This window comes from Poecilia latipinna, unplaced genomic scaffold, assembly GCF_001443285.1.
Source record: "Poecilia latipinna isolate Pla-1442-1.1 unplaced genomic scaffold, P_latipinna-1.0 Scaffold1530, whole genome shotgun sequence".
In the NCBI taxonomy this organism is placed as follows: domain Eukaryota; kingdom Metazoa; phylum Chordata; class Actinopteri; order Cyprinodontiformes; family Poeciliidae; genus Poecilia; species Poecilia latipinna.
The window spans coordinates 109,908-132,568 of record NW_015114146.1 but is presented as its reverse complement, the minus strand read 5'-3'; the positions used below and the strand labels follow the sequence as shown (position 1 = coordinate 132,568).

The 22,661-nt window shown below is 40.8% G+C and overlaps 1 protein-coding gene across 4 annotated transcripts in view; it reads right to left on the bottom strand.

The window, feature by feature from the left end:
* Positions 1 to 2,414: 2,414 nt before the first annotated feature.
* The window catches only part of gbf1 (golgi brefeldin A resistant guanine nucleotide exchange factor 1), a 57,419-nt gene continuing 37,172 nt past the window's right edge, over positions 2,415 to 22,661 (bottom strand). For 2 of the 4 annotated variants that reach the window (XM_015058294.1, XM_015058296.1), the window contains 32 exons: positions 21,888 to 22,023; positions 21,440 to 21,669; positions 21,177 to 21,345; positions 20,786 to 20,997; positions 20,316 to 20,414; positions 19,992 to 20,186; positions 18,674 to 18,866; positions 18,437 to 18,568; positions 18,262 to 18,347; positions 17,958 to 18,160; positions 17,755 to 17,878; positions 17,232 to 17,357; positions 16,036 to 16,118; positions 14,884 to 15,120; positions 14,515 to 14,608; positions 13,885 to 14,061; positions 13,678 to 13,742; positions 13,430 to 13,553; positions 13,096 to 13,167; positions 12,873 to 12,967; positions 12,615 to 12,768; positions 10,947 to 11,172; positions 9,721 to 9,878; positions 8,138 to 8,387; positions 7,167 to 7,384; positions 6,493 to 6,643; positions 5,937 to 6,067; positions 5,749 to 5,850; positions 4,584 to 4,697; positions 4,248 to 4,425; positions 3,780 to 3,959; positions 2,415 to 3,039 (listed from right to left, as the gene is read on the bottom strand). In XM_015058294.1, coding sequence (XP_014913780.1) covers positions 2,783 to 3,039; positions 3,780 to 3,959; positions 4,248 to 4,425; positions 4,584 to 4,697; positions 5,749 to 5,850; positions 5,937 to 6,067; positions 6,493 to 6,643; positions 7,167 to 7,384; positions 8,138 to 8,387; positions 9,721 to 9,878; positions 10,947 to 11,172; positions 12,615 to 12,768; positions 12,873 to 12,967; positions 13,096 to 13,167; positions 13,430 to 13,553; positions 13,678 to 13,742; positions 13,885 to 14,061; positions 14,515 to 14,608; positions 14,884 to 15,120; positions 16,036 to 16,118; positions 17,232 to 17,357; positions 17,755 to 17,878; positions 17,958 to 18,160; positions 18,262 to 18,347; positions 18,437 to 18,568; positions 18,674 to 18,866; positions 19,992 to 20,186; positions 20,316 to 20,414; positions 20,786 to 20,997; positions 21,177 to 21,345; positions 21,440 to 21,669; positions 21,888 to 22,023 — 4,971 coding nt within the window. In that variant the 3' untranslated portion in view covers positions 2,415 to 2,782. The remainder of the gene's footprint in view (positions 3,040 to 3,779; positions 3,960 to 4,247; positions 4,426 to 4,583; positions 4,698 to 5,748; positions 5,851 to 5,936; positions 6,068 to 6,492; positions 6,644 to 7,166; positions 7,385 to 8,137; positions 8,388 to 9,720; positions 9,879 to 10,946; positions 11,173 to 12,614; positions 12,769 to 12,872; positions 12,968 to 13,095; positions 13,168 to 13,429; positions 13,554 to 13,677; positions 13,743 to 13,884; positions 14,062 to 14,514; positions 14,609 to 14,883; positions 15,121 to 16,035; positions 16,119 to 17,231; positions 17,358 to 17,754; positions 17,879 to 17,957; positions 18,161 to 18,261; positions 18,348 to 18,436; positions 18,569 to 18,673; positions 18,867 to 19,991; positions 20,187 to 20,315; positions 20,415 to 20,785; positions 20,998 to 21,176; positions 21,346 to 21,439; positions 21,670 to 21,887; positions 22,024 to 22,661) is intronic. The other 2 variants (XM_015058295.1, XM_015058297.1) reach the window with 1 other exon arrangement.

The following is a 22,661-nucleotide window of genomic DNA, read 5'->3' as shown; positions in this document are numbered from 1 at the left end:
GCAGAACACGATGACTTAAATGTTACGATACAGAATTAGGACTCATCCTATAAAGTGCTCTTATTTTCCCCTCATGTATTTTTATTTCCCAAAACGTCTGTCTTTACAAAGTACAATGACCGATATAATCATGACAAATGTTTTCCAGAGGAAGATTCATTAGGAGAAACAATTTTTTTTCTGAGCTGCTTTCCAAACAAATGGAATTGCAAATCACTGACCTGCAACAATTAGTTCCTTACAGTTAGTTTTATATGTTTTATATCATTATCAAAGATAATGATATAAAATCAACAACACTGTTGCTCCAGGACAGTCTCATGAGGAGGTTGCCCATAATTTCCTTCATTTTATGTAAAATCTTTCTTTAGCCTTCTTTGCATCATCTCTAGTGGTTTCTTGGAACAGAATAAGGCTTCTCTATAACAAAAGTCAAAACAGGATTGTTAAGTTATGAGTTACTCGTTGTAACTAACAAAAATGAAATGAGTATTCACTGTCAAACTGTGGTACGAAACATTATCTGTGATGGAGCTGGGAGACAGACGGAGGCTGCAGGTGAGCTTTAAAGACATGAAGAAACACAGAACTGCCATTTGTCTATTGGACCGGCCCATCATTAGAAGACCATCAGAGATTCAAAGGTCAATGATACTTTGTAACCAATCATAAGTGGTGATAGGATGCTGACTAAATTCGCCCACCTACCACCAAAAAATAAAAGCATGAATATCATTAAAATAAATATTTCACTTTCTGAAACAAAATATTGCACTTTTACCCAATATTTGAATTATGCAAGAATTAGAATAAAAAAAATTGAAAATAAATTCTCTAATTCTCTGCCGTTTTGAATTTGTCTGCCTCTCTAACTATTTCATCATGGCACACTGTTCCTCTGAATTATGTCTTGCAGAACCCGTTTTATGTTATACTCTGATTTTTAAAGATTTTCACTGTAATAAGGATGTCCAGAGTTTTCTGGCTATCGCTAAATAAGGACAACCTGTTTTTGTTTGATTTTTTGACTGAATGAATGATGGAACTGATTAATCTTCAAAATGCTATTATTTTAAACATACATGTTTTAGTTTTAGGAAACAGATTATGTTGCCTCGCTTTTACTTGGGCACTAATAATGACATGTTTTTGTGCCTCTAGCCACAAGGATGTTGATGTAAATAAGATAACAAAATGGAGGACCAAACACAGAAGGCTTTATTTTCTTACATTACTCACCACTCTGAGCCGATTGAATAACTCCAAATATTTTGCAGCTTCTGGTTTTCACAGGCACAGGGCCTCTTCCTCTGAAAGCATCCAGGTGTTTTCTCAATCTGCAGTGGAGACCGACAACATTTATTCCTCATTGGCTGAGGGCTCCGGGGCCTTCTAACTCCCTGAAGCGTTACATGACAGACTTCCAACCCTTCAGCTGGGGAAGTAATCTGCTGGCTCTTTCTGGATGAGTATGGTGAGGCAGAGAATCACTACTACAGGAGGCGACTCCTGATTCCTGCATAATATCCCTTGGTGACTGACTCTGTATGTTAAAAGGGCAGTTATATGTATTTTCCAGGAACATATTGACATTTTATAGCACAATAAAATAACTATGTTGCCTCTAGTTGTTATATAGCCTATATAAAAATAAAAAGCTTGGCTATATGAAATACAACTTAAAAGGAATCTCGGAAGCTGCAGCTCGGAGGACGAACTTTGTCTTGAAGATGGCGTTGGGTCCACCCAGGAGTGGTGGATGTGAATGTGACATTCAGCTGTGATTGATGTTAAACCCCGAGGGCCTGTTCTCACAGGATTCCAAATGGAGAACGCTCAATTGTGTAAAAAATGAATGTTTCATACCATCCCGCAAATGAACTTTGAGGGGGTGGCGGGTTTTTGTCTGTTAAATAGCACGGCACAGTAATGAAGTTCAATCATGGTGTGTTTTTTTCTTTTTGGTTTTATTGTATAAATATCCTCAGCAGTCCGGCTGAACTGACCTGTCCCCTTGCACACATTTACTGGTAGAATCCTTCCATTGTCCAATCACCGCTGACAACAGCCACCAGGTCCCTGTGACTTTGCAAGGATAAACGGGTTTAGATGACAGTCGGTTGGATGATTAATCAATAACTCCCACCATTCATTTCATTCTCATACTGCAGGTTCAGTGATGATTCCTAGAGCTTCTAGGAGGTCAAAGGGCTCCTCCGCTGATGAACCAGGATCCAGATTTTGTCCATTAGAGAGACGCTGTGCCTGCTGACTTGGGTTAAAATCCTACTATTGTCTCTCAGTTGTCTCAGTCGGAGAGATAAAAAAAACAGAAAACATTAAAAATTAAACATTCACCACCAGAAAAGAAAAGTCTCTTTGAAATGTTTTAAGAATAAAGAAGTGTAGGGAAACGCTTACTGTGTTGAATTTATTGTCTCAGGCTAAAATATACATGATGTTATAACTTTAAAATATCTGGAAAACAACAAGTAAATTCTGTTTTTGTGGACAAAACACCCAGAATCTTTTTTTTTATTTTACAAAAGTAAGATCAACAAGTTTGTCATAAGAGAGACGACAACCTGGCATCAGAGTGACTTTACTTCACACCTGTCAGTTTAATAAGCCATTCAGTACGATTCGTAAATAAACACAGACAGCACAAAGGAAACGACAGAGTCCTTTATGTAGACTTAAACCAGCTGCAGTCCCCTGACGTGTGAAGTAGGTTGCTCTGTTGCCATGGGAGCAGTGACCCTCAAGCCAGGTGAACTTTCTCCTACTGGAACTCATCAGTGGGACTGCTGACAGGTTTGTGGCCAGGAAGCAGTGGAACAGGAGATGTGGCCTCGATTAAAGCGGGGTTCAAGATGATCGGAAGAGGCATGGATGGGATGCCCACCTGCAGAGGGGAAGCTAACGGCTGCAGGATGAGGGGGGGCTGACTTGGAGATAATGGAGAGCGGGCGGGAGATGTGCTCGACGGAGCCAGCGGTAGAGATTTTGCAGCGGGTGCTGGAGACGAGAGATCTGGTCCTACGAGGCAAAACAGACGTATTATACTCCGAGTACAGTTGTCTTTTTGACAATTACTTTAAATCGTTGTCACAAAACGTGACAAAGCTCCTATGGCTGGGATTTCTAATGAGTTCATTTTGATCATCTACATAGATTTTAAGGTGTTAAAAATGTTAACGCAGGACAAAGTGTGATGAAGAGATTAGAGTGGGCAACCTGTTCAGCTAAAGTGAACTGGATTTTTAAAGCTTTTTTGGTAACACTTTATTTGACGGGGTGTAAATAAGACTGACATGAACATGAAAGAGTCTTTATGAATGTTTATGACTTTTATCATAAAGTGTCGTTCTGTAAATAATGACACTTTAAATGCAAAGTTGCTCTAAAAATTGCATTCAAAGTGTCATTGTTGACAAAATCATACAAAGTTGGCACTTTTAATGTAACTTTTAAAACAACTTTGCATTAAAAATGTCATTAACGAATGACATTCATAACAGTAAAACATTCATAAAGACTCCTTTGTGTTCATTACAGATGGTGTCGTGATTAACAGATTAAAAACAATAAATATATTTGTCATTGAGCTCACATGTCTATTTGTTCAAAAATTTGGCAGCAAAGAGTTTTTGAATAAGATATGTCTTTTGTCAACATAGATTTTTTAATAAAATGTAATTAAATACAATTAATTTATTGCACACCATGCAACTAACTTAATTTAACATTTTTACTCGAGTCGTGTCACTGGTGCTTACCGTTGGCACTAGCTAACTGAGGGTCTTGAGTTGGTTCTTGACTGACAGACAGTGGAGCCTCTGCTGGCGTCAGGACTGAGGAGGAAGGCTGGGTGAGAGAGGGAGACTCCTGAGGGGATGAAGGGCGTTCAGCTGTGGATGCTGACTGCACTGGCTCAGCTTGAGGACCGGGAGTCGGCTCTAAAATAACAAAAATTAAAGATAAAACAAGAGCTTTATCCTAACATCTCGTCAAATCATTTGCTTAATAGTACAGTAGCAGCCAGTTGGGATGGGCAATATGGATTTCTTTGCTTCATTTAATAAAGAATGTCACATGGAGATAAAATATGTTCTTTGATGGTCAGTCAATGGACCAAATCCTACTGGCTGTACTCTGGAAGCGACATTAAATTTAGTTTTGTCAAAGGATGGATCGTTCCTGTGATGATCATTCTTCCTGATAATGAAGTGCTCAGAAGTGAATACCTGCTACAACTGTCTGTTTGAATAGCTCTTCCCGCAGGTTTGGAAGAAAGCACACAATACGTTCCCATGTTATTTCCCACAGGTCCGAGTATCCTGTCCTAGAGTCAGAGCTGCGGAAAATCCCTGCAGTATCCATAACCAGCAACATGTTCTTTAGAGATTCAGGAATCGCCTCCAGCTGCACAGAAACACAAATAAACGAGTGCATAAAAATACAACTGTGGTACTCAGCCACTGAGTACTACATCATCAAAAATGCAATGCATTCTTTTTTAGGTGAGACTAATTAACTGTATACGAGAAAAAAAGAGTGCGTGTGGTAATTACTATCCTCACCAGTAAGTCACTGGATCCTGCATGCATATACTTGTCCATGAAATCCAGAATGGTAAGCCAGAGGGCAGCAAAGGTGGGCAGGGACAGCAGGGGAGAGAGGTGCTGCAGGAAGACCTGGAAAAGCACAAACACGCTGGAACTTAACACACACACAGACCACAGGACCATAATTCAATACCCTCAAAAATTTCTTAACATACAGAAAAACTTCCATAAAAAAAAGAAAAAAAAAAAAGTATAAGATCTTATATTTTTAGGCCCACGCAGTAAAGTACTGCCAGGGCTTATTGTAATAATAGTGTTTTTTTTTTTTCTCCCCCCCAAATTAAGGGACTTTTGGGAAGCATTAATATATATGAAAACTCGACAAACTTGGTGGACGCATCAGGCCTGTAAAATTTACATATTTTAAGGTTGTTGCAAAAATCTCAACAGAAACAACTCAACAGGTGCCACCTTTGTCATAGAGGCATGAAAATTGGTACAGTACACTTGTACAATTGCTTGTCCTAGGCAAAGCTGTCAGTTAGCCTATGTACAACCCATATCAGAAAATATGAAAAAAATTAATAAAAATTCAGCATCCCCACAAATTTATCTCCTTTCAAGGTGTGTCAGAATTTCATACAATCTCCTAAAGTTAAGATTTTACAGGAAAGTAAAGTTGTTTTGGTGGAATCAACTCCCATAATCCCCGATACTGCAGATTTGTTGCAAAACGTGCTGCTACATTCTGCCTTTAATTGCACTTCTTGTATCAATCCTTAACTCAAATGTTGTGCTGTCCAACAAAGAAAGGGAGGTGAATCAGTCCAGCTCCACTGTACCCAGGGCTTCCCCCTGGCGGGCCACCAGGCTTTCCTTGTGCCCCCACCAGGCTAAGCATTGCTTATTTATTTAAGTCTTTTTAAAATGTTTGCATTTTTTAAGACTTTATAGTTGGTGTTCAGTTATTAATCTTCCAATAACACATAATTATCAAGTGATATTTTCAAATTTCCTGTCAACTTTAAACATTTTAACATTTTTTAACTCAAAAACATGACGGGCCGCTGGATGAATGACTGACCTAACACCCAATCACTGGGCTTACCAAGATAAACAATGGGGAAAAAAAAAAATATGGCTGCTAACAGAGAGCGCTGCAGGAAGTGTAACATCAAACCTTTGACAGCAGCGTGCAGGCTCTCATTCTGGTCTCCTCCATACCGCCCACATCGGCCGGACTGATGTTGTCCAGTAGCTTCGTCAGCAGAGGGAAAAGCACCTGCAAACACACATCAATTCAACTCTTACATTTTAGTTATGATGCAACACTGTTGCCCGTTATAAGAAATGCGTAGTGCTTTTAACCTTGTTGAAGCAGGACTCCCACTCAGCTGCATCAAGAGTCTGCAGGTCATGGACAAGCAGCGCTCTCTGGAGGTAAGTGAGGGCCTGCATGCGGACCTGCCGCCTGGCGTCGCAGCACAGCCAAGCGATGCCTGGAGAGCGCGACCAAAGACACGTACAAGAGGCGAGTATCTTAATACAACAAAAGCTCAGGATGTGTCACTCAAATGACTGCTGGTTTGTTTTAAACCAACAAGTCATCCCCCTCATGACTTTAATATGTTCATTTTAATAAATCCCTCAGTCTGTGATCCCTCAGCAGGTGAGTATGTGATTGCAGATGTGTTAGGAAAAAAACTATCTGCTGAAACCAGGCTGGAACGACCGTCTGTGTGTCCCATTTAAAGCATCAAGCTAGACAAACCCGGAATGAGTTTTTTAGGAGAAGAAGTATAGAAAATATGTTGAGGGTTTTTAAACTGCTCCTATGCATCAATCAAATAGCTCTAATTTCTGTTAAAAATAAGGAAAACTGAAAGTCTATTTATGTCCAACTTCAGGATGACGTAATGATCACCTTGCAGCAGTGGGCACCAGCAGCTGGTCCACAAAGTTTGAGAGTCAGCTTCTATCTTTTTGCCAGAAGCCTCTAGGTGGCGCTGTTCCTCTGCCCAGGAGCTGTAGATGCTGGCTGCACGTGTATGAAGGGTGTGCATCAGGTCCAACAGCTGCGTGGGCACAAACAGTAGAATAAACAATCACATCATACATAGTTTTCCTGCATCAGGAACTTCACAAGGTAATGTCAACAAATATTTATTCTGCGCTGAGGAATATTCCGATTCAATTGGAAAAGTAACGACTGTCAAACTGTTGTTAAAGGACCGCTCCCTGGTGGTCCGGATACCACAGTTTGAGAAATACTGGGTTAGATGTTAGGCATTATTATCCTCCATTATCATATAAAGTGCCTGACAAGTCCTTTCAGTGGAGAGAGAATGATAAACTCTAGGGCAGGGCTCCTCGGGGGCTGGTGTCCTCCCAGTTTTAGATGAACTGTGGAGAACTTGACTGCCCTGAGGAAGCAGTTCAGCCATTTGATTCACAGTGTTGAACCAGGGACACTTCTAAAAGCTGCAGGACACCGGCCCTCAAGGACTGGACAGGGTTTACAGAAACCAGGTGTGCTGAACATCAAGGATGTGAGGCTCACAGTAAATGTAGAACGATGAAAAGGGCTATTGTACTTACATCTTGACTAACCTGTAATGACACTGTGTGATAGCTGGCTGGAACACCCTCGTCCTCCTCATCGTCACTGTGAGAACGGGACGGACGTTGACTTGACACTCGACTTCCACCTCGTCTTGTGCTGCCTCCGATGTCTCGCTCCCTCCCCACTGGCTTCTTCCTCATCCGGGACTTGGACTCGTATTTGTGGTTCTTCTTTTTGTCATGGTTCCGATAACCTCGAGAAGAGATTCACCAGGAAAAGCATAAATACAACATATTCTGGATCACAGTAGACTAAGAACTGACTGTTATTTAGTTTTCTGTTGATTTGCAAAGTCACAAGATGATTAATAAATGCAGTTCTATAATAATGATACCAGGGTGTTTCATTTTTTCCATATTCACTCTATCCTGGACCAACAGAGAAGCCAGTTTAAAGTCTGTGAACCAAAGCAGCAAAATAATATTTAAATTTGTCTTCGCAAATTAAACTAACAGCCAGCAGAATTATACTGAAAAGTGGTTTGTCATCATTTCCAGGGTTCCCCAGTTCATTATAAGCCTGGCGGGCCACCAGGCTAAGCATTGCTTATTTAGTTAAGTCTTTTTAAAATGTTTGCATTTTTTAAGACTTTCAGGTATTAATCTTCCAATCTTTTGATAATACATAATTATCAAGTGATTATTTTCAAGTTTCATGTCAACCTTAAAAAAAATTCAACTCAAAAACCCAACAGGCTGCTGGATGAATGACTGACCTAGAGCCCAACTACCAGGCTTAGCAGGTTTTCTGGTGGGAAACCTTGATTTCTGTATGCATTTTGGGAGATATGCTGGTTGAGAATTCATGCCTTCAAGAGTCTACACACTGTCAGACAGCAAAGACCATCACATAAAGGCCTTTGAGACTAATACATTGTTATTTATTCGTTCTTAAACCCCAGAGAGAAACACAACAATGTTAGAGAAAGTTCCAAGCGTATTCTCACCTCCATTGAGGCTGGCCTCCACAAACACACGGATGGTCCGGACACACAGCTCAAAGTTGTCAGGGGTGACGTGGGCGGCGTCACGGACAATAAAAGAAAGTGTTTCCACACACTTGATGAGAGACTTGGTGTCATGCTGGCCGAGGTCCTGACCCAAAGTCAGGCTGTACTGGTTGACCAAAGGGTGATTCAGCAGAGCTTTGGAGTTTACTGGGGTGGGCTTACTTGTCTCCAAATCAACTTTTCCAACCTAGTGAGTGGGGAGTAAAAAATATTAAAATTATATTAAAAAAATAAAATATTAAAATGCAACTGAGTTTAGCGGGTCCTCCAGTAAGAAATTATCTTCTGTTATTTTACATTATAGTCTTTAGCAGAAAATTGGATATTTAGGAAATGCCTTAAATCAGAGGTCCCCAAACTTTTTCCTGCGAGGGCCACATGACTGTTCCCTTTTCTGGTCGGGGGCCGGTCTTAGTTTTTCGAGAAAGAAACCTTAGAAAAGTTTTGTTGACGGGGGGGTGGAGGGAGAGTGAAACTGTGGACTGGGGGGATTGGATTACTGCCGACGACATATTCGCGTTTGTAGATAGATTTTTACCCAGAATGCAAATGGAAAAAAAAAAACGTGAGCGAAACGGTGACTGGTACTGACTAGTATATATTTCATTGAGGGAAACTAAGTTTCAAATCTGCTCAAGAGCCCCCCTGGTGGTTGAAGAAAAATCCAAAAAAAAAACACTGAATGCTCTCTGGTATTGTTCAGGGGGCCGGACCAAATGAGGAGGCGGGCCGGATCCGGCCCGCGGGCCGTAGTTTGGGGACCCCTGCCTTAAATTTTACAACTGAAAAAATATTATTTGCCTTTCAGTTTTACTTTTACGTTAAATTGTTTACATTCCTTACTGACGATAAAGTATTAGAAAAACATAGATCCTGAAGAATTGTAGCCACTGACTTGTGATGTTAAATCATTCAACAATGTATATCTGTGAGAGCCAGGGCCGGCCCAAGGCAAATCAAACTAATGCCTGTTTTCCGTTGGCTCTGACGGACCCTGCTTCACTCCATTCGGCCTGCATTACCAACATTTTCAGTAGCATTTTTTCCAGGCCACTCCCTGCCACGGTTGACGCAAGCTTAGCTCCTGTTCACCGATTGGCCGTGAGCGTGGTCAGAAGTATGAGCAAAGACAGAAGAAGAACAAACGGTGCAAAATTTCAAACTCGCTGCAACACAAAAGTGATGGAGTTATCTGAAACTACAAGCAAGCGGTGGACAATGAGATGCCGGCTTTCCTGTGCATCAAACTTCAATATTCAGAGGCAGCTCGGTATTGAACCTGTCGCTTCAATGTCTTTTTTTGTCGACGTCGTGGAAAGAATGGAATGTGTATAATTGTAGCTCAGAAAAATGATCCATAGATACTTTCAGAGCCACACAATTCATTAGGCCATGGTGAAATCAAGGCCATCAAGGCTATCAATGTCTGGACCACCGGACATAACAGACATCAGATCATTACCGTAACATGGAGCTCTTTGTTAAACATTACCTGTCCGTTTCTAAGTGTGAGGACTTACCACAAGCCATCCACTGCTGGACACGTCCACATCAGTAGTGGAGCGAGGTATCCTGGCCTTACTGTGGTCTGTGTACACCTCTGAGTCAGACGTGTACCCACGGTCTAAACTGACTTCATTGGAATGATGAGACGACAGCTCACTGTCCGACTGTGCACCTGCAGGCACCAGAAAAACCAATGCTATTTTAGAAGAGGCATTTTATGTTTGTGTACCGTTTTAAACAGCACAGTTTGAACAACGCAAGCATCAGAGAAACCTAATGTTTATGCGACACACTGAAAGTAAATAATTTCAAACCTACAGGTGTTGCTCATTAAAATTAGAATAACAGGAAAAAAAAGGTTCATTTATGTCAGTAATTCCATTCAAAAAGTGAAACATTCATTCATTATTTACACACAGGCTGATATATTTAATTTTTTTTTTATTTTGATAATTAGAACTGACAACTAATGAAAACCCTAAATTCAGTATCTCAGAATATTAGAATATTTTGAAAAGGTTGAGTATTGAAGGCACTTGGTGTCACACTCTAATCGGCTAATTAATTCAAACACACCTGCAAAGGCTTTTAAATTGTCTCTCAGTCCAGTTCTGTAGGCTACACAATCATGAGGAAGGCTTCTGACCTGACAGTTGCGCAAAAGATGATCTTTGACACATTACACAAGTAAAGCAAGACTTAAAATAAACTTCACTTGGTAAATTATCTCCTTGTAATTGGTCCTCTGTCTTTTTAAAACCTCCTGATCGTTCTGAAACTCCGCCTTCAGGAAGTCATAACAGCATGGCTTCTCTTTTACAACACTTAGTCCAACGTCATACTGAGAAGTATTTCTTATTAATGAGCTCAGCAGATGCGCAGTTCCTCTATGTTTTTGCTAATTGCTGCAGGCTAGTCTAAAGGAGCCGAGTGGGGGAGTTGCAGGGACGGCTGCTCTGTGAGGTGGAAGCTCAGAAGCTTGGAAACTGCAGCGGTGGAGCTGCGCCTTGAAGGCGGTTCTGGGTCCCGGCGAGCGTTACGCGCAGCTGAACAGTTTCCATGGAGGATTAAAGGATTTCTCAAACATCCAAGAAAGAATCAAGGCAACCCTCCAGGTGGGTTTTTGATGAAGGAATATCTTAACATGATGGAAAGCTCAAAAAAGTTGATTATACATAATACTGCCCCTTCAAAAATATAACATGAATGTAAGAAATGTAACTTTAGGGAAATATTGAACCTGTTTCATTGTCAGCAGAGGAAGAGGTAAGTTGGAAGGAGGCACGAGGTTTAACTCCGGCTCCAATGCACTCCAGCAGGGAGAAGAGCGTGTACCAGTCGTCTGTACAGTGGATGTTGGCTGCATTCGTCTTTAGCAGCTCATGAAGGCCATAAGCAATTTCCCTAGTGATCCGGGACAAGACATGCGGCTTCATCATGAGCAGGAGGCGTAGAGAGAGAAGGACCTGTGGATGAACAGGAAGCGCGATAATGCAGTGAAACCTTTAAACATATTAGAAATGATTTCCATTTTGCACTTAACACAAGCACAAAAATAATATATTGGAATATAAATGGGCAGAATGAGCTGAGAATGTTGCAGTTCTGATGTGGAGACTTGTTTCACATCACAATGAGGACTGCTGAACTGATGAATACATGAGTAACAGCAGCCATTGTGGCACCACTTCCTCATTATGTTTCTAAAATGTTTGATAATCTGTTTTCAGATTGCTGCAGCACAAACAAGTGTGACAAATTTCAAAGTTTCTTATAATTTAATTCTCATTTTAACAAGCCAGTCTAAAACCTGCATTAAACTAATAACATCAAGGTTGACCTCATGTCCTGATGTCCAATAAAAATTTTCAAATATTTTTTTCCATACCACCTCTTATTCTGTCTGGTAGGTAGGTACATTTATTTATGCAGCACATTTTCAGCAACAGGGCTGCACAGTGGCGCAGTTGGTAGAGCTGTTGCCGTGCAGCAAGAAGGTTCTGGGTTCGATTCCCGGCCCCGGTCTTTCTGCATGGAGTTTGCATGTTCTCCCTGTGCATGCGTGGGTTTTCTCCGGGTACTCCGGTTTCCTCCCACAGTCCAAAAAACATGACTGTTAGGTTAATTGGTCTGTCTAAATTGCCCCTAGGTGTGTGTGTGTGTGCGCATGGTTGTGTGTCTGTGTTGCCCTGCGACAGACTGGCGACCTGTCCAGGATGTACCCCGCCTCTCGCCCGGAACGTTAGCTGGAGATAGGCACCAGCACCCCTCCCGACCCCACTGAGGGACAAGGGTGTTCAGAAAATGGATGGATGGATGGATTTTCAGCAACAAAGCAAATCAAAATGTTTTACATGAATTGAAAGGAGACACAAACAAAATAACAAACCAAAGGAAAGAGAAAGAGCAAACGAAGACGAAGACTCTAATAAGGTTGATCCAAAGTATTTAAACTAGATACTCCTGTTCAGATCAGTATCCTCTGGTCTAATTTCTAGATTCGAAGTTTGTTCTAATCCCTGTTCTGGGTTGCTAGATAACTATAAGTAAGTAAGTATCCTCTGGACTTTCTAAGTATGTTCAAATTTGTAAAAGTAATGAGCTAAATGTTCCTGTTCTGGAAAAGTTTTTCTGGATTCTAAGTTTGTTCCAATTCCTTTGGTCTGCTGGTTTCATTTAGTGAACCAAAGAACATCACAACACAGTGGACCTAATCTTAAAAGATTTCAAATAAGGAGCAATAAATTGAAACTTACAGAAACAAATACAGGAAGCGTTTCTTTAAAGTGACAGACATGGGAAGTGTGACAGAACCTGACGTGAGTAAATGACTAGTCAGATCCACCTTTCCTCTGGCCTGTAAATGTTTGCCTTCATCCATGCTGACAGTCGTTGCTCGGTTCTGTACCTGAGAGCTGATCTCCTCTCTGCGCAGCAGGCGGATTGCGAGTCGAAGGAGACCCACCACAGCTCTCTCCACCAGGAAGCAGCTTTCTGTGGCATGAACACACAGGTGATAGAGATGGTCCCGGACGGTCTGCCAGACACACGACACGCGGTCCCTTCAGACGCAAAAACAAACGTTGATTCAATTAAAACTGATAAACAACACTGACCGTTTAGCAACAGTGGTAATTGTGTTTCTGAGCAACTCGCTCTCTCTCACCTGTTCTCCAGAACAATGCGCAGCAGCATCTCCAAACAGAAGGCGGCATCCTCTTCATCATAAGTTTCTTCATCTGGACTCACAGATATCAGTGCCTAATGAGAGGAAACGGAAATTATTTTTTTTTTTTTTTAAACTACCCACAAAGAGCTCTGGTTAAATCAATGCACAGCAAAAACACCTGACAGAAAACATGAGACATTCAGTCAGAAAGATGAAAAACCTTCATAAGCTCCTGCAGAGACTCCAGCTGGAGAAATTTACTCTCAGTGATCAACTTCTCTGGGTCACATTGCTGCAAGAAAATAAAAGAGACAACAGAACAACATCTGAATGGATGATGAGTTACAGAGAAGCTCTACACATTTTCCATGTGGGAAAATTGTTTGAGATCATTTTTAAAACTGTGTGGCTTAAGTTGACGTATGTGAACAATGGTGCAAACCAGTCTGTTTGCATATCATAAAAATATCTGGACTCATGATATGTGGCATAGATTTCAAATTTGTTGATAAAAAATGTAACGTGATGTCATCATCACGGTGTGTAATTAGTACCTTAATGCAGAGGATGGCAGCTTGCTTGGCTTCCTGATTTTCTGTGGTTGGTCCTCTGAGTCCTGACTGCTCAGCTCCACTTGGTGTCAACCAGTTGATAAAACTTAAGACGGCTGATTCACCACTGTTATGAAATACATAAACACATATATAAATATACATACATATACACACAAACGCACACATGCAGACAGGTATACGTACATACACATACATAGACACACACATACAGATGAGGATGAGTTTACCGATTTGAAGGCATTTCTTCTCTCTGAAGTGAAATTTTTCCGTTTGGCTCCACAAAGTCCTCCATCTGAGGAATAATTGTCGTGTTTGAGCAAAGAACAGCAGGTGGCAGCAAAGTATGTGAAATACCATCTCAATGTTTCTTTTTTGGTCTTTTTTTCTTTCAGAGTTAAGCTGTACCACAGGCAGAGCTCAGACGGTACACTGACCTCCACCATGGCCTTTGGCAGGAGCTGGGCTCTGAAGAGCTGCAGCATGGACTCCATGATGTTCTTCCAGCCCTCCCTCAGGATGTTGCCGTGCTTATGAGCCAAATCAAACACGGTCTTGGCTGCAGTTTGGGCTTTGTTGTTGCTACCAAACACAGTAGGTAGGTTTTCCACAGACTGGCAGGAAGAACACGTTCAGATAGAGGAACGGATTTACAATTACATTTACAAAATGTTACAACTTTTGTTTGATGGCTAAAAACTGAAACAATTTATAAAAAGTACCAGAATAAAATAAAACATTTTATGCCTCAGTTTTTCTCAGTAAGTTGCGTCTTAACGAGGTGCTTTTCTTAGCCTTCGAACTCTGAATTGATTCTGGTGGAACTTGAACACAGTGGTGTGTTCCTGCTCGACAACGATCCCGACCACAGATCAGAAATGAGCTTGGAATATCAATATTCCACAACGCCAAACCCAAATTCTGACCACAGCACATTGAAAAAACTCTGAATACATCACCCAGAGACCATTATGTCAGAAGGTGTGTAATTCTTCTGACATTACACTCATTATTTTTGGCTACAAAAATAATGAGAACACCATGTGATGTCGTCGACAGCGACTCACCTCACTGGCCAGAGTTGTGAACTTGCAGAGGGAAATAATCAAGTTGTCAAACACGTCACTGCAGCCATAGTGAGCAGCGATCATTGCACATTTTCTGAAAGACAGAAACCCAAATTATTATACAGGATGAATCAGCTAACATCCTATACTTTATAGTCAGCTGTTAATCTGAGCTAAAACATGCATTTTCTACCCCACTGAGCTAACTGTAAACAACAACAAGATTTATCAAAGACAAAAACAATAAACTATTCAACTAAGAGTGGAGATCATGTTGCAGAAGAGGAAAGATGAGGCTTAAAGCAATTGCTGAGATCATAAGTTCCAGTTCATCATCGTCCCGTCCGGTGATTCCATATGCTCACGTACCTGAACCCGGTGATGGCCTTCTGGATGATGTTTTCATCAAGGCTCTTGTCAAAGACGTAAGACAGAGCAGCGATGGTGGGACCCCAGGTCATGGTGAACAGGTCGTGGTCGTAGCTGCCTGGCGGCAGGTGGAGGAAAAGCCCCTCAGGAGTGGCACCGCGGTGCAGCAGCACACTCCAAACATAGTTCTCCTTCACTAAACCCGTCTGCTCGTCTGGCATCACAATCTCTTCACTCCTGAGCAGTAAAATGTCGGTGAGGCGATTTCAGAGATTAAGTACAGAAGCAGAAAATAAAAAGTGGAAACACAAAAAAGTCTATAGAAAAGAAGTCAATTTAAATTTAAAGTCAAGAAAAGGAATCAAAATTTAGATCTATACAACATCATTCAATGGCAAATTGAACATTTAGGACTTAACTGAAATGATTAGCTGATTAATGCATTTGGACAAAAAAAACAAGCTACCCATACATACTGATTGTTTATTGTAGTTATTGTTATTGTTAGTGGTAAATGAGGCCATGCTAATAAAAAAAAAAAAAAAAAAACTGAAGCCGTCTTTCAAACTTCAACATCAACACAAACGCAGGTAAAACAAAATGTGAGTCCAGTCCTTAAAGGGGCAGCATTATGTGTTTTCCAAGTACATGGTGTGATTTTATAGCATAATAAAGTTACTATGTTACCTTCAGTTACAAAAATGCTTAAAGTATCAGGATTTTATATTGGGCGATGGTGACCACAGTGGTTGGACACCGCAGCCCTGAGGAGGAACTGAGCCTTGAAGGTGCTGCTGGCATTTTGGACTATTGAATAGTTGCCATGGAGATTCAAGGATTTCTCAAACATGAATACGATTTTGTTCCTCCACATACGGAAGTGGCACAAATGGGATTTTTTATTTTATTTTTTTTTTGCGGATGAAAAGATCGGAGTTGGGCTGATCAGACTGCCTTGAAAAAGTTGGATATGGGTCACATATGGGTTAAAAAAGGAAATCAGATTTGGGTCATATTGGCCTGCTGTCTGAATGAAACCAACGTCAAAACTACAATGGAGAAGGAAAAGCGGAAGACATCAGAATGGTTTGTTAAGAAACATTTTGGATTAATAAGGGAGAAGAGCTCTGTTGTTGTATTCTGTTTTCTTACTTGATAGCATTGTAGATGTCCTCCAGCATGTCCTGGTCAAAGTCCTTGTTTCCATTAACACCCTTCAGATTTTTCTTGAATTGCTGTTTGGGAAAACAAGACCAAACAAAGAAGAAAAGTTAACTAATGCTTTAGAACAGTTCAGCTTTATTTCCTGAGACAACCTCAATATGAACAGCAGTGTATGTGTTTCTACAGCCTTGCTCAAAGAAAGAAGCATTCTGGCTCTTGGTTAAATGAACATCAAACCAACATTTAAACAGCCAAGGATGGAAACGTACTCCTGTGTCATTTAATACGTTTAAGTTCAATAGTTAGGAAAACAGGGATTAAACCAAAGAGGTTTGTGTAAATAAACATAACCACCTAGTGACGATTGATGGCCTCAAGCCTTCATTGGCAGGGTATGCGATACCTGGGGGCTGAACAGGGGAAAATACCAGCTACTCTGCAAGGTCACAGAGAAAAACACGGGCAGACAGAGGCAAAGATCGCTAATGGTCCTAAGAATCAAACCATTTCTATCAAATGTTCATAGAAGGAGCACACGACCATAAATACATCCTCAATCAACAACTTTGGCAATATGGGATCATCTGCTAGCTACAAACATCATAAAACAGACCTCATCTGCACCTCATTTGACACAGACCTTCATCAAAGACAGACTTATTTATTTATTGGAATAATGATACTTCCAGCAGAAACTGCAGTGCAGACAGCAAGTGAGGGACTGGTCACAATTTAAGTTAACTCCAATGTGGAGTGTGGAAGACTGTATGTTCTACAAAGGTGCTATATAACAATCCAACACATCCACAGACAAGAGCCTGACACAGTCAAAAAGGGAAAAACCTGCCTGTCATTTGTCAGTGAAAGGAGCCCACCCACAGACCACTCACATGTTCCCTGGAGACTATGTTTAGTCTTCAGCAAATGTCAATCAAAGAGGAAAAAACGGGGGACAGCAGATGTCAGGCCCACCCCCTTCTCCGCTCTGTGTAAGAGCATTTCACCTCAAACAGGGGCCACCATTTGAAGGAACAGTTGGCAATGGGTTTCCTCACCTGCCAACCTGGATTGTGGGCAAATGCTAGCAGATCCAGGAGACTGCTACACCATGAAAACCACTACCATAAAACAATAGGCAGGAACGTGGGGCGAGTTCGCTTCACTGCGACTGTAGAGTCACTTACCTCTACGGTCATGGGGATGTTCTGCTTTCGAACGTTGTGGTTGTGTTGATCAGTGTTCAGCATAATCACAGCATAAGCCAGAGCAAAGCCTGCATCATTGGTCATGAAAGGGGAACCGTTGACTTTCTGAAAATATACATATATACACAGTTGAAAATTACTAATGGTATTTTTACACCATCAGAAAATGATACACAGTTGAGAACAGTTCTTATGTAAACGATAAATCTTGATTCATCAACAACTTGTTTATTGCACAAACAAATATTATTTTTTTGTTGTTCAAATGCAACTCCAGAAGCATAATTCCCCATAAAGGCTGATTTAAAATGTGAATAGTAATGTCAAACCAGGAGCTGTTACATAAAATGGATAATTAAGTATTCTGGTCATCTTAATTTATGTCTTTTTTCCCCTCCATCAAGGCACTAGTTAAGATGTGGCACCTTTCGCATTAGTTTTTTTTTTTTTTTTTTAATTCAGGTAACATGATGCAGCAAATAGGAAGCCAAGTAAGACTTACATGCCAGTTGTCTGTAAAAGTTTCCAGCAGCCTCTGAATTACTGGAGCCTCTCCTGGAAGCCTGAAGGCCTCTAAATAGAGCCGCAAGGCCTCGTCAATACGGAGACCCTGGAAGGTGAACGTACTACCAAAAAGCTCTGTGTTAGAGAGAGACCTTATTGATGCATGAAATGACAACGAACATGTATGATAGTTCACAGTACTTCACAAAGCTGTCCAGGAGTTCCATGTTCTTGCGGTCGCTTATGTACTCCCCGATCATCTTTTTGTCCAGACGGGGGTTTTCTCTGAGCCACTGTGCCACCTGCTTGGTGTCCAACGGGTCGCTGAGCAGGCCTTTCTCCTGAAGGAACTGGACTCCTTTCCTAGGCTTCTGGTTAAACTGCTCTGTGCCTGTGATAAGAAGCTAAACACAAGACAGGTCCCACACAGTTTTTATACTAAATCTGGATGTAATGTTAAAAAAAAAAAAGAAAAAAAAAATCCAAATGAATCCAAATCATTTACTTTTTTCTTGGTTCTAATTTCCAACAACTCCAGTGACTCGGGTAAACACGTAGAGAAGCGGGGAGGCTTTTTTGGTGCTTTCTTCTCTGTTGAAGCAAAGAAAACGGATCAACTCCCCAATCAAATTCTCACAAAATGCTTTAAAGAGGAGGTTTTTGTTGGATTTGAACATCACCGGTATCAGTGTCTCCTTGATCCTCCCGACCCAGTTTCATCTTCTCAGCCATTAGGAAACCGCTGGTAGGCGGATATCCTGACGCGTTCGCCGCTTTAGGAGAATTATTAGGGCTGCCTTTGCCGTTAAGATCTGAAGAAATATTTTGCGTCTCGCGTTATACGAATAATAATTTATAGATATTTACTTTCCATCAGTAATTGTAATGGCAACAATGGGGCAAACGCAACGTGATACCAGTTGTTAAGTCCGTTCCATTCGAAGTGGATCCTTCTTCATCTGCCAGTAGTGTGTCTGACTGGTTCTGCTGAGTCGAGTTGTTTACTACCTTGGACTGGCAGTGGCCTTCAATGCTGTCAATCACTGTCAGCAGGGCCTCCAGTGACAGCAGATGAGTGGTGTAGAGTTGACCCGACACAGGAAACGCATTCTGCAAAGGCAACAACAACAAAAACTACAAATGTGAAAAGTGGCCTGAAAAACAAGCCCCTGGTCAGACACAGCAGGTAGAAAACAACACACAAATAAAGCAAAAGCAGGTCAGAGTGTAGTGAATTAGCATTTTTATACAATAAAGGGAAAACTTCCACATCAGCTGACAAGTCATTTAAAAATGAGTAATCCTTCAATATTATCTGTTTGATTCTCACACAATGGCTATTATTTAGAAGTAAGCTGGATCATTTATTGGTGTTGACAACCACCAGTAAAATACAAATAAAAGCCCTTTAACAATTTAAAAATATATATATATTGTTCCCCTGGAAATGTTTGACATTAATATTCAAGTCTATCCTATCTAAAGAGCGTCTTGTTTTTAAAATTAACTTAACCCTGGAAATGCCATTAAGCATATTGGTAACACTTTATTTGAAGGGGGTTGAATAAGACTGACATGAACACCTGTCATGAACATGAATAAGCCTTCATGAATATTTATGACTGTTGTCATAAAGTGTCATTCGGTAAATTATGACACTTTTATTAAAAAGTTGACATTATTCAAAATGTCTTTGTTATGACAACTTAACTTTAACCAAGAAATCATTACTGATATAAATTTGTTATAAAAGTATTACTGATTGCACTTTAAAAATCAGGTAAATTTATGTTATTAAAGGTAAAGTTTAAACAGCAATGATTTCCTGGTTAATATCAAGTTGTCATAACAAAGACATTTTGAATAATGTCAACTTTGTATTAAAAGTGTCATAATTTACCAAATAACACTTTATGACAACAGTCATAAATATTCATGAAGGCTAATTCATGTTCATGACAGGTGTCATGTCAGTCTTATTCAACCCCCTTCAAATAAAGTGTTACCAGCATATTTAATTTCTGCTACCAAGCAAGATTTCATTCTTGCAAAGATGGCTTTAGTCCTTCTTGAATCTAAAAAACTTCAAATTCATACCTACACAATTCTTATATCTGGCTGAACAAATGAATAAAAAAAGAGACAACCAAATGTAAAATTGTGAATAACCAAACAAATTAATAAATGAATTAAAGCAACCATTCAAATAAATAAATAAATAAAGACAGACGTTACCTTGGAGAGCAGCTTGGTGAGGTCTTCGAACAGATTTGAGCAGTAGAAGTCACAGTCGTAGTTAATGTACAGCTCAGTCACAAAGCTGGGGATCCTCCAGAGCTGGACCAAGGCCTCTAGACCCATTTCCTTCATTTCATATGGCATCTTAGTGTTCTCTGATGTGATAATGTCCATTAGCTTCTTCAGGTACATCTGAGAAGTCAGCAAACCGTTTGTTAGTTTGTTGAGCAAAGCTCAAGAAAAAGAATGCCAAAAGTCTATTTATATGACGTTCAACAACTGGGGAAAAAAAAAAAAAGAAGAAGTAGTGAAGACAATTACCTCCAGCTGAAACTTTAAATGTTCTCTCATGCTTTCAAAAAGCAAAAAGCAAACTCGCATGGAGGAAGCGAAGAGGTTCATACGTTCCACACTCAATAGCTGCAACACAGATCACATGCATCATCCCACCATGTTGATGTAATGACCCTGTTCTTGTTTCCAGCTCATTAATCTCAAAATAAAATTATGTTTATCATTAACTATCAAAAAATATACACAAATTATACTTCTAAATATATTAAACAGCATAAAGCTCAAGTATCATTGTTTCAAATGATTAGCAAAAGCGTTATCAACTTATTGTCTTATATTGTGTGCAGAGGGGAAAATATGCCACAGTTCTTTCAACAAGAAAGAAAACACACACACACACACACACACACACACACACACACACACACACACACACACACACACACACACACACACACACACACACACACAAATGTATAATTTTTTTTTTTCCCTACCTGAAATAGATGCCTGCAGAGCTCGTCTTTAACCAGGACTAGTAAAGACTGGTAATTAACAACATATGTAGACTCCAGGGCTACAGTCAGAAGCTGCAGCCCCATTTGTATCATAGCGTCAGTGTTATGGCGGTCATGAGGATTGGTCAGTGAAATCAGAAATCGAAAAAGCTCCCTTAGACATGGAAGGCCGTAAGGAATAAGTGCGACTCCTGCACAAAAACGGGGAATAGGAAGATAAAACATTTAAAAGAAACAAAAAAATGGCTGAAAACGATCAACTGTCATTGGTGTTGCAGAGAAAAAGCAGAGCAGTCGGATACTTTAAATGAATACAAAACACACATTTACAAAAAGCGTCCGATTTAAGAGTCATGGCACGTCTCCCTACCGTCTCTTTGTGTGGACTGCGTAAACCGGACTCCGCGAGGATTGACATAGTCCATGTCATGAACAGAGGTGGCATCCGAATGATCAGGAACCGAGTCTTTGTCGTCCACAACTTCAGGGATGGAATCTACGGACGCAGCCTGAGCCACTTTGACCTGCCCGCCCTCAGACTGGACGGCACATGGGACATCGAACGGGTCAGTTCCGCAGAAAACAGAATGCAGCATGCTTTTACAGTTCAACCAATGGAGGTAAATAATCCACCTGCTTGTGTGAAGAGCCAGACTCAGAGCCAGGTAGTGAGGTAACGGTGCAAGAGGAGCTTGCAGATGGAATGGATTGTTCCAAGTCAGAAAGGTCTTCCCTGGAGGTGGCTTTGGAGCCGGCATCCAGGCCACTGTCCGTGGCTGTGGGGCTGGATATGGAAGAGCCGGCGCTGTCCGACGTGGCAAGGCTGGAGTTGGAAAACCCTTGTTCAATGAACGGGACTCCACCTAGGATAAGAGTAAAGCAGGAAGTCAGCTGACCACCACAGGTAATGTCCATAATACATCCTTCTCAAATTAATTTACCATTTATTATTTTGGTTGTATTTTGTTAATCTTGCATATTATGTCCTAATCCATGTTTTACAAGGGATTGACATGATATTAGAAACTGACCTGATTTCATTTCATAAAAAGCCCTAAAAGCATCGACTGCTGCTACTGACCTGAGAGGTTGTTGCTGAGGGTGCTGGAGCCGCCGGGGTCAGAGGGACTTTGGACCATGTGACGAGGAGGTCGTGGTGAACGCTTCTGCTTCTTCCATTTGGATGACTCACTCATTCCTCCAGCACGCATTTTCAACTAAACACAATTAAATTGAAAGAATGAAACCTTTTCAAGCATGGCAGCTGGCTGATTACTAGAAACCGGTGGAGCCCAAAGTCGGTCCTCGAGGGCCGGCATCCTCCGTGTTTTAGTTCTCTCACTGGTTTAATGCATCTGGATCTAATGATGGCTCATTGGAGGCCTAAGAAGAACACTGACATGCTGAAAAGGTTGTGACTACCACCAGGGAGAGAACTAAAACATGCAGGATGCTGGTCACCACTGCTATCAATGAAAGCTGCAGATAGTTCCTCTCTTAAACCTATTCGGAAATCAACAGAAGCAAATGTGAGCAAGAGTGAATGAGCTTTGGACCCAACAGGCGTTATTTAAAATCAGTAAGATGATGTGAAACCTGATTGGAAGATTAAGTTGAAGCTAAATGTTGAAATTCAGCAAAAACGTCATTGCAGGGTTTTACATTTAATATTAAAAATGACTTTGAATTTACAAAAAAATAAACAGAATCCACATCGACATGTCAGTATTTATTCAAATAAAGAAAGCCGATATAGGAAAGCTGTGAGGGAAGCAGACTGTTGCTGCCTCCAAAGGACTTAGGAGGAAAACAGGCAGCAATGTCCTGATGCACTGATAATCAGCACCACTGGAAA